The 12,062-nt window shown below is 43.7% G+C and overlaps 1 protein-coding gene across 1 annotated transcript in view; it reads right to left on the reverse strand.

Moving 5' to 3' along the window:
• Window positions 1–737: 737 nt before the first annotated feature.
• LOC138971254 (uncharacterized) overlaps window positions 738–12,062 on the reverse strand; it is a 48,838-nt gene continuing 37,513 nt past the window's right edge. The window contains exon 3 of the mRNA XM_070343955.1: window positions 738–1,094. Coding sequence (XP_070200056.1) covers window positions 1,012–1,094 — 83 coding nt within the window. The 3' untranslated portion in view covers window positions 738–1,011. The remainder of the gene's footprint in view (window positions 1,095–12,062) is intronic.

Genomic DNA, 12,062 nt, shown 5'->3' on the forward strand with positions numbered 1-12,062 from the left:
ATTATTAGTTATCGTTAGATTTGACTGTGATATCAACATTTATCAGTCTGAATGTCGAGAAAGCTGAAATCATATCAGATCGAGGCGTAAGCCGAGATCTGATATGATTCAGCCTTTCGAGACATTCAGACTGATAAATGTTGATATCACAGTCAAATCTAACGATAACGATTTTATCGCATTCGATTTCGGAACAGTTGGAATCATAAACCTACCTAAGAAGTCCGACAAACGCAAGGGAGGCTACTGCCTTGTATTTAATGTTGGAAATGTTGGATTGTCTTTTCCTGCTTTCGTAACTTTGCTGCTCTTACGGGGTATGAAATTAAAATATGAAGTCAAGGGGCGCGTGTGTACGAGTTTTTGTATATATACATGAGTGCTGCCATGCGTATGTGCCTGTGCTTTCGTCCGTCCGTCCTTCCGTTCACCGTCCGTGCGTTTGGCTGTGTGGTTGTGTGAGCTGAAGTGAAGGCGTCATTTTTCAATCGGCAGAATTCTATTATAGTTTTATAGAACGCAGTAACGAGTCGTGACGCTCTGACAGAAAGACAGCTAGCCAGCCAGCCAGACACACACACACACACACGCACGACGCACGCACGCACGCACGGACTCACACACACACACACACACACACACACACACACATGTACACGTACAAACACACACACACACACACACACACACACATGCACACTCCACCACCACCACAGGCCTGTACTCAAAACAAACAATCCCAAAGATGTAACTTTATTTTAGCTCTGGAAAATCAACAACAGTTTTCTATCGCCACACTCAAACAGTTGCCCTAAATAAGTTTTTCTGTTTTAAAGTTTATGTAAAATGACCTCAGCAATACACAAGAGAGTCTGTGTCTGCAAAAACCTCTGACTGTTCAGTTCTTCCAGTGGATGGGGAGAGGGCAGTGGAATTATGACATCCAAACGCTGAGCACTTTTTCGTCATCAAGATGACGTATTGCTCGCGTGACGTCTTTGCTTGTTGACGTCACTCTGTCTTCTTCTGCTCCTGATCTGAGTGGAGCCAAGTGAGGAAGTCTTCGAACTCTTGGTCATCTACAGAATGATTTCCTGAAACACAGAATTTGACGAATATATTTCCAGCATATCCTCGTTATATACACATTTGTGTTCGCGCGACCCTAGACTTTGTTTGGGCATTTGGGGGAGAAAAAAAAAGTCTTTGTTTTTTGGCAAAATAACTTAAAAAGATGTTTTTTGGGGGAAAAAAAACAAAAACAAAAAAACCGCCCTACCGACCTTATTTTTATTTGCCTATGTTACCGTAAACAGACTTTTTTGTTTTGTTGCTTTATTGAGAAGGAGCACCAACAGAGTTAACAACAAAAGTAATGACTTATCTCTTCAGTTTGCCTCGTGAGACAAAAACATGACACCTACGTGGTCACGGTTGGGTTTTGCTTGTGTTGGAATTTAATGTATTTAACTTTGTCTTATGAGTGGGAGAGGGGGGAGAGAGAGAGGCAAATATAGAGAAATACGGGGGGGGGGGGGGGGGGGCGAAAGGGGGAAGGGGAGAGACTGAGAAAGAGAAGGAGAGAGAGAGAAAGTGTGGAGGAGGGGGGCGGGGGGGTGGCGAAGTGTAAAGAGAGGATCAATTCACAAACTAAACAACATAAACGTTTGTCATTTTTGCGAATAAATTGCAGTAAAACCAATATGCTGTGGCTCTTTTTTTCTTCGTTTTATTTTAAGGGGAGGAGGGTTGGGTAGGATGAGAAAGAACCCTAATCCATCATTGCCAGAATAAGTGTCAAACGGACCGACGCAACCAAACACGTGTTTCTATCTTCCCTCGCTGGCATTTCCTGGACAACATTCGTTAGCACTTTCAACTGCGTTCAAAGCCGACACAATTAAAAAGAATCAAACGAAACAACAGTTGTTGTATTTTACTATAAACAAAGGGAAGAAAATATGTTTGTATTGTTTTAAATTTCGTTCCGTTTCCTGAGATTCTCTTGTCAACATTGACGTCCAGTAAGAGAGAGTGAGAGAGAGAAAGGGAGACAGAAAGACGGCCAGACAGACGGCCGGACAGACAGACAGACGGCCGGCAGGACAGACAGACAGACAAACACACGGACGCACAGGCAGGCAGACAGAAAGGGGGGTGTGTGGGTGTGTGGGCGAAAGACAAAGGCTCAGAGAGGCAAAGAGAGAAACTGACCACCAATCTGAACAGCGAGTCTGAGACTGAGACGAAAATCGAACGAACGAAGATTATGCAGCAAAACCAAACCCAAACTCCCAACCACCTCCCAAAAGCCACTATCTTTCCCCAGGTTATAAAGATGGATTGCTCGATACCTGCAAAGTACTATCATCAGTGAGACCCGTAATCACCGAACGTCTCTGGCTAAAGATGGCGACCACAAACCTGAGATGTGCGGTAGGGTGACCTCCCTTTGTCAAGCCTTGACAGATGCCCGTAACGAACACGTTTCGGTGTCACAGGTACCAAACTTCGTCAGTTTGTTATATTCCGGACGAAGGGTGGGTCTGTGGGATAGGGTTGGGAGATGCTATTAACAGCTATTGTGTTTTCAGCGTAGCAATAGGGTCCGATATTTAGACGAGACAAGTATAATGCCGACGAGTCGAAGACGAGTCGCATTATACTTGTTCGAGTCTAAATATCGGACCCTATTGCTACGCTGAAAATACAATAGCGATTATATAGCTGTTCTGACCTTTATTTGTTGTTCCAAACTTACAAAATGACAGTTTTTGCGTCGATGCGTTGATCTCAGGTTTTGATAGCAGACGCCGTTTCTTATGCGCATTAGTTTTGCGCAGGCGCCACACTGACTTTGGAAAAAAAACTCGATTTGACAACACAGCTGTTAAACAGCTTTTTATTAGTTCATTCGTATACAACAAAAAGAAGTTTGAGTTTTTTTCATTTTGAACAAGACTACTTATGAAGAAGACCAAAACACAACATCAGCGGAAAACTAGAAACAACTGAAGAACTAGGATGCAACAAGGGGAGGAAAAGAGAACAGCTAATCCGTACAAAGCGAGCAGACGGCAGCGACGTTTTCAGTTTGGGTGAATGGCATTTATACTTGTCTCGTCATGAAGCGAATTTTTCAACCTCAGTTATAAACGACTACATGAATGTTAGTGCCATGGGTTGTACATCAATACTTCAGAGGGGAAGTGGGGTATTTAGTGTGGAGTTACGAGATAAGAAAAGCCGAATGCGAAAGTTTGTGTCAGTCGGCAACTGTGAACTAAGCTCACAGGCACACAAAAACGGCTGTTCCGTTTTACTCCCCTGTTTGTACAACATCTTTCGACTTTGGGCATTTTGTGGTTTTTAGGGACAGAAAATAATAGATTTAGTCCTGTTTCATCGGGAAGTTAGCAGAAAAGGGTATGCTATCGACATTTGTAAAGCTGAAAAACATTCCCAAGAAGAATTTCAAGTTGTCAGTGTATGCTGTTGTCGATCAGTGAAACATCGTGTGGTACAGATGGGTAAACCGGAACCATGCGTCTTTGTTATTGCCAATATGCTTTTGGATATTGGCAAAAATGGCCGACTTCCGTAGCATTATGCTTTGATGATCGGAAGAGACCATCCAATCACAGCCCCCGAATTCCCGGCCCACGTGTCCATCAGAATAGCTATATAGTTCTTCGCAAACCGACCGAAAAGGTCTTGTTATGTCAAAACTCCTTTATCCACGTTTCTCTTCTGGTGTGTGTGTGTGTGTGTGTGTGTGTGTGTGTGTGTGTGTGTGTGCGTGCGTGCGTGTGCGTGCGTGCGTGCGTGCGTGCGTGCGTGCGTGTGTGTGTGTGTGTTTTACCTCGCACAAAATTAACTTGTAGATATAAACGCAAGTAAACGCATAAATAAACAGAGCAAAGAGTACATTTTGAAAATGTAAAATTATGGAAATCAGAAACATTAGAAGACAACGCTAACAATGCTGAAAGTGCCGTGGGTTTAACGTAATGCTTCCCCCCTGCCCTTAGAAATACGATTCATTTTTGAACCAAAATATCTCGTTGCTATATCCTGAAACCATCTCTCATTTCATTGTCGGAAATCAGAGTGTGTGTGTGTGTGTGTGTGTGTGTGTGTGTGTGTGTGTGTGTGTGTTGTGTGTGTGTGTGCACGGTGTGTGTGTGTGTGTGTGCCACGGTGTGTGTGTGTGTGTGTGTGCGTGCGTGCGCACGCGTGCGTGCATGCATGCGTGCGTGCGTGCGTCTGTCGGTGTGTCTGTCTGTGTGTCTTTGCGTGTTGAGTGTGTATTTCTCTTCGTTTGAGCCAGCAGAGGATTCAAGCGCCTACACATTCTTACGGAAGCCGCATAATCTATTGACGTCCTGAATTACTCTCACAGGAGTGTCCATAAGCGTTCGCACAATAAATCTTCATTATTTTCGATAATAACATATAACAATGGATATCCCGGATGAACTCTTCTATTATGAAATGCAACATAGAAATAATAAGAATCAATTATTTCATGTACGTTTGTGGCCGTTCTGAATTAGCCACAGATGTAGGACTGATAATTTCGTCCCGCTAGAACACTGGGGGAAAAGATCCTTGCAGGGGCTATCTGTGTCATTTAGCAGTTATATATTTAGAATCTAGTTTTGCACAACATTTGTTGTTCTTATGGACCCCCCTCCCCCCCCCCCTCCCCATCCCATTTTCTCTTTTTCTCTCTCACTCCCTGTCTCTTTCTACACTTCTTCATCTGTATCTTTCTCGCTCTATCCCTCTCCTTCCTTCGCTCTCCCCCTGTCTTTCTCTGTCTCTCTTTCTCTTTTTTCCTTTCTCTCTCTCTCATGCCTCTCTCTCGATCTCTCACGCTCTCTCTCTCTCTCTCTCTCTCTCTCTCTCTCTCTCTCTCTCTCTCTCTCTCTCTCTCGCTCCCCCCCCCCCCTCACTCTCTCCTTATCTCACCTTCCCTCGCTCTTCCTCTATTTCTGTCTTTCTCTGTCGCACTGTCTCTCTCTCTCTCTCTCTCTCTCTCTCTCTCTCGCTCTCTCTCTTTCTCTCTCTCTCTCTAGCTCTCTCTCTCGCTCTCTCTCTCTTTTTCTCTCTCTCTCTCTCTCTCTAGCTCTCTCTCTCTCTCCCTCCCTTCCTCCCCCCCCTCTCTCTCTCTCTCTCTCTCGCTCCCCCCCTCACTCTCTCCTTATCTCACCTTCCCTCGCTCTTCCTCTATTTCTGTCTTTCTCTGTCGCACTGTCTCTCTCTCTCTCTCTCTCTCTAGCTCTCTCTCTCTCTTTCTCTCTCTCTCTCTAGCTCTCTCTCTCGCTCTCTCTCTCTTTCTCTCTCTCTTTCTCTCTCTCTCTCTCTCTCTCTCTCTCTCTCTCTCTCTCTCTCTCTCTCTCTCTCTCTCTCTCTCTCTCTCTCTGACTTCCAGCGGTCTGCCAGCACACCATGCCAGTTCTATGATCACGGTAATAAAGGCCCCTGTTGATTTCAGCCGCTGGACACCCGTCCTTCCAAAGCTCAAGGTGTTGAGCACACGGGTGAAACCTCTCATGCGACGTCTGTTCGCACTAATTATGTTAATTAATGGGGTAGTGGTCAGAGTTATTTCTCTTCTACCCGTGCAGGGTTCGCCTCGGACGGCTCAATTAATACGTTGCTTTAGTGGAAGTAAAGAAGTGCACATGCAATTATTAATGAAGTCTGTAGGTTGACGTTGATGAGCCCAAAGAGTTAAGGAATGAGTGTGGGGACTTTTAGTGTCCCCGAGCGATGACATGTGAGCGCGTATACAGAACAGACAGACGTACAAACAGACAGACAGACAGACACACAGACAGACAGACAGACAGACACACATACCCACACACACACATACCCCCACACACACACAAACACACACACACACGCACACGCTCACACACATGCACACACACACACACACGATCCCAAGATGAGACCGACCCGCATTCTCACTTTATGATGCTTCCCTCAGTGACCTTAGCACGTGCAAACAATACGCAACTTCCGCCGCCGTTCATCAAAACCAGGCTCAGCTGTCCCTTTCCAGTCAAGTCCAGCTTTGAAAACAACTGAAGCGCACTCTAACACAATGCACAGCACATCGGGTGCTTCCTGGTTAAATACACAGTCTTTTTGAAAACAGTTCTGCTCATCATCTCAGGACGTGTCAAGCGTTTACATGGAATAAGACGATCCCTCAAATTGGTCACATACTAAAAATCAGCATCCTGACTGCTTTCTGTGCAGAGATGCCATTTTTACATTTAGCCTAGTTTTGACTAAATGTTTTAACATAGACGGGGAATCGAGACGAGGGGGGTGGTTTATATATGTGTGTGTGTGTGTGTGTGTGTGTGTGTGTGTGTGTGTGTGTGTGTGTGTGTGTGTGTGTGTGTGTGTGTGTGTGTGTGTGTGTGTGTGTGTAGAGCGATTCAGAGAAAACTACTCGACTGATCTTCATGAAACTTCACATGAGAGCTTCTGAGTATAATATCCCCAGACGTTTTTTTTCTTCATTTTTTTCAATAAATGTCCTTGATGACGTCATATTCGGCTTTTTATGAAAGTTGAGGCCGCACTGTCACGCCCTCATTTTTTGATCAAATGAATTGAAATTTTAGTCAAGCAATCTTCGACGAAGGCCGGACTTTGGTATTGCATTTCAGCTTGGAGGTTTAAAATTATTTAATGAGTTTGGTCATTAAAAATCTGAAAATGTTAATTAAAATAATTTGTTTTATAAAACGATCCAAAATAATGTCATCTTATTCTCCATCATTTTCTGATTCGAAACACATATAAATATGTTATATTTGGAATGAAAACAAGCTCCGAAAATTGAAAATATAAAAACTATGATCAAAATTCAATTTCCGAAATCGATTTAAAAACAATACCATCGTATTCCTTGTTGGTTCCTGATTCCAAAAACATATAGATATGTTATGTGTAACCGAGTGCCGAAACACTACGATCACCTCGGGAGGCGAAGTGCAATCAAACAGGATTGAAAATGTTAGGGCTAATTTCTTAGCCCTATAAAAACTGTTATACAAACTCGAAAGTTTCCATGAACATACAGACAATCGGAAACCTCAAGACCCCATCACAAACAGAATTCTACAATCCACCGGTGTTGACTTAAAGGCCAACAACTCGGGTGCAGAGTCTGCTGCGAAAGGAGCGGTAGCCTCCCCTATCACAATCGCCCCCGTTTGAATGAACTCCGTCCCGAAGTTCCGAACCGGGGGACCACTGTCCATCCCAAGTTCGCAGAATGGGAACAGCACGAAAATGTTCAGTGGTCATATTATGCCATCACCTGAACATATCATGCCGAGTCCCATCCCTGCTCGCAAGCGCCAGATGTAACCGTGTGCCGTAACACTACGATCACCTCGGGAGGCGAAGTGCAATCAAACAGGATTGAAAATGTTAGGGCTAATTTCTTAGCCCTATAAAAACTGTTATGCAAACCCGAAGGTTTCCATGAACATACAGACAATCGGAAACCACCAGACCCCATCACAAACAGAATTCCACAATCAACCGGTGTTGACTTAAAGGCCAACAACTCGGGTGCAGAGTCTGCTGTGAAAGGAGCGGTAGCCTCCCCTGTCACAATCGCCCCCGTTTGAATGAACTCCGTCCCGAAGTTCCGAACCGGGGGACCACTGTCCATCCCAAGTTCGCAGAATGGGAACAGCACGAAAATGTTCAGTGGTCATATTATGCCATCACCTGAACATATCATGCCGAGTCCCATCCCTGCTCGCTTTCGCCAGATGTAACCGTGTGCCGTAACACTACGATCACCTCGGGAGGCGAAGTGCAATCAAACAGGATTGAAAATATTAGGGCTAATTTCTTAGCCCTATAAAAACTGTTATGCAAACCCGAAGGTTTCCATGAACATACAGACAATCGGAAACCACCAGACCCCATCACAAACAGAATTCCACAAACCACGGGTGTTGACTTAAAGGCCAACAACTCGGGTGCAGAGTCTGCTGTGAAAGGAGCGGTAGCCTCCCCTGTCACAATCGCCCCCGTTTGAAATGAACTTCGTCCCGAAGTTCCGAACCGGGGGACCACTGTCCATCCCAAGTTCGCAGAATGGGAACAGCACGAAAATGTTCAGTGGTCATATTATGCCATTACCTGAACATATCATGCCGAGTCCCATCCCTGCTCGCAAGCGCCAGATGTAACCGTGTGCCGTAACACTACGATCACCTCGGGAGGCGAAGTGCAATCAAACAGGATTGAAAATGTTAGGGCTAATTTCTTAGCCCTATAAAAACTGTTATGCAAACCCGAAGGTTTCCATGAACATACAGACAAGTTAAAATTAATATTAAAAGTCCTACGGTTTTGAGCCATTAAGGACTTGAGTGTTTGTCCGCTTTCAAAAAGAGGAAAGAAAGAAACAAAAAATAAGGAGAGGAGGGCAGGGGGTGGGGTTGAGTTGATAATGCTCTGTGGAATTTGTTAAAATGAAAAGTAGTTAAGATGTTTCTTGGTAAGAATTATAAGTCTGTATTCTATATCTTGAATAACGGGTTTGTAAAATGATTTTTTTTTTAATTCAAATCGAGTTAAAAAGTGGAACCTTTCAGGATCACCAATAAAACCAAATAGATGAGCAAGTAAGAGGAACACGAACAATAAATCTCAAAACTTTTTACAAATAAAAGGATTAAAATGTAAGCCACGAAGGCCGTGGTAATAAAAACAATATGTACAGTTTGGCGACTAGTGGGCCTTGGGTGAGGATATGTTGTCTAGAGGGTAGTCGCTGGACATACAGACAATCGGAAACCACCAGACCCCATCACAAACAGAATTCCACAATCAACCGGTGTTGACTTAAAGGCCAACAACTCGGGTGCAGAGTCTGCTGTGAAAGGAGCGGTAGCCTCCCCTGTCACAGACACCTTCGGGTTTGCATAACAGTTTTTATAGGGCTAAGAAATTAGCCCTAACATTTTCAATCCTGTTTGATTGCACTTCGCCTCCCGAGGTGATCGTAGTGTTTCGGCACACGGTTACATCTGGCGCTTGCGAGCAGGGATGGGACTCGGCATGATATGTTCAGGTGATGGCATAATATGACCACTGTACATTTTCGTGCTGTTCCCATTCTGCGAACTTGGGATGGACAGTGGTCCCCCGGTTCGGAACTTCGGGACGGAGTTCATTTTAACGGGGGCGATTGTGACAGGGGAGACTACCGCTCCTTTCGCAGCAGACTCTGCACCCGAGTTGTTGGCCTTTAAGTCAACACCGGTGGATTGTAGAATTCTGTTTGTGATGGGGTCTGGTGGTTTCCGATTGTCTGTATGTTCATGGAAACTTTCGGGTTTGCATAACAGTTTTTATAGGGCTAAGAAATTAGCCCTAACATTTTCAATCCTGTTTAATTGCACTTCGCCTCCCGAGGTGATCGTAGTGTTTCGGCACTCGGTTACATCTGGCGTCGTCGACAGGGATGGGACTCGACATGATATATTCAGGAATGGCGTTATGGCCACCGAATCATTTTTCGTGCTGTTCCCATTCCACGAACCTGGGAGGGACCTAAGCTTGGTTCGGAACTTTGGGGACAAAGTTCATTCAAACGGGGGCGAGTGTGTCAGGGAGACTACCGTCGCCCTTCACAGCAGACTCTGCAGAGTTGTTCGCCTTTGAAGTAGGCAACACCTGTGAATTGTAGAGTTCTGTTTGTGATGGGGTCTGGCGGCTTTTGTCTCTCTGTAGGTTCATGGAAACCTTCGGGTTTGCATAACAGTTTTTATAGGGCTAAGAAATTAGCCATAACATTTTCAATCCTGTTTGATTGCACTTGGCCTCCCGAGGTGATCGTAGTGTTACGGCACTCGGTTACATCTGTTTAGATGAAAAACAAGCTCAGAAAGTTAAAAAGAATAGACATACAAAAAAAGCGTGTTACCCTGCTCAGCACAACCACTACTACCGCGCAATACTGGCTTGTCAATTCCACTGCCATTTCCTCGAGCGGGGGGCTGACGATGCTATACGGTCTTGGTGAAAAAATGCAGTTCGTTCAGTTTCATTCTGTGAGTTTGACAGCTTGACTAAATGTATTAATTTTGCCTCACGCTACATGTTTAACCTTAATTTCGCTGATTGAAAATATTGGCTTTTTGAGAAATAATTTGTAAAAAATATCAAAAAATAAAAAAATAAAACACCCGCTCTTTACAAAAAAAGCACCCAGGATGTTGATTGTTGGTAAATGTCCAAGTGGAGGGCTGGCCTTATCCCCTGTAACAGCCTGGCCAGAAACTGGGACACGTGGGTAGTGCTCTACATGTCCATGACTATCTGTAGAACAAAACACGTACGCTGCTTTCAGCTCTTTTTACATTTAGTCAAGTTTTGACTAAATGTTTTAACATAGAGGGGGAATCGAGACGAGGGTCGTGGACTCGTGGTGTATGTGTGTGTGTGTGTGTCTGTCTGTGCGTGTGTGTGTGTGTAGAGCGATTCAGACTAAACTACTGGACCGATCTTTATGAAATTTGACATGAGAGTTCCTGGGAATGATATCCCCGGACTTTTTTTTTCTCCATTTTTTCAATAAATACCTTTGATGACGTCATATCCGGCTTTTTGTAAAAGTTGAGGCGGCACAGTCACACCCTCATTTTTCAATCAAATTGATTGAAATTTTGGCAAAGCAATTTTCGACGAAGGCCGGACTTTGGTATTGCATTTCAGCTTGGTGGCTTAAAAACAAATGAATGAGTTTGGTCATTAAAAATCGGAAAATTGTAATGTTGTTATTTCGCCTTACGCGACTTGTTTATTTTCTCCCTCTGTGTTGATTTGAAGTCAATAAGCTCGTTTATCTGTTCAATTGTGAGGTATACCATTGCAGTGTAATTTCTTTCTGGTCTTCCTGTTTTGCGCTTCCTTTTTGTCCTATTTTCTTTGTTATTCTTTTTCTTGTTCTGGGTTGGGGGGGGGGGGGGTGGTACGCGCGGGTTCCACGTGGGCGTGTTGAAGTTATGGTGGTGGTGGTGGTGGTGGTGTTCGGAACGAGCGACGGGGAGGTAATGAGGTGCTTGAAAAACCCTCGGAAAAACACATAAATACACCTACTGCATAGTCTTTAATGAAAAAAAAACTACGAGAGCTATACATATGGATAACAAATATAGCTACAGTTCGGATATATTACAGTGTTCACCTTCGCATTCGGAACTCGGCTTAGCGTGTGCTACAGCACACAAAACACACGATTGTGTGAAAGCTACAGCACACAAAACACACCATAGTGTTTGAGCTGAAACACAAATGACACATTATTGGCTGTAAACTAAATAGTACACAAAACCCAAAACAGTGCCGCCTCAACTTTTTTGAACATCGTATAGGCGTCAACAAGTCGCGTAAGGCGAAATAACAACATTTAGTCAAGCTGTCGAACTCACAGAATGAAACTGAACGCACTGCTTTTTTCACCAAGACCACATACTCGTTTCGTCAGTCCACCGCTCGTGGCAAAGGCAGTGAAATCGACAAGCCATGCAGAATAGTGCGGTAGTGGTCGCGCTGAGCAGGCTAACACGCTTTTCTGTATATCTATTCTTTTTAGCTTACTGAGTTTGTTTTTAATCCAAACATATCATATCTATATGTTTTTTGAATCAAGGACAGACAAGGAATAAGATGAAATTGTTTTTAAATCGATTTCGGAAAATTTATTTTAATCATAATTTTTATATTTTTGATTTTCAGAACTTGTTTGTAATCCAAATATAACATATGTATATGTTTTTGGAATTAGAAAATGACGAAGAATAAGATGAAATTGGTTTTGGATCGTTTAATAAAAAAATAATTTTAATCACAAGTTTCCGATTTTTAATGACCAAACTCATTCATTAGTTTTTAAGCCACCAAGCTGAAATGCAATACCAAAGTCCGGCCTTCGTCGAAGATTGCTTTGCCAAAATTTCAATCAATTTGATTGAAAAATGAGGGTGTGACTGTGCCGCCTCAAC

The sequence above is a fragment of the Littorina saxatilis genome, linkage group LG7 (genome assembly GCF_037325665.1).
Source record: "Littorina saxatilis isolate snail1 linkage group LG7, US_GU_Lsax_2.0, whole genome shotgun sequence".
In the NCBI taxonomy this organism is placed as follows: Eukaryota; Metazoa; Mollusca; class Gastropoda; order Littorinimorpha; family Littorinidae; genus Littorina; species Littorina saxatilis.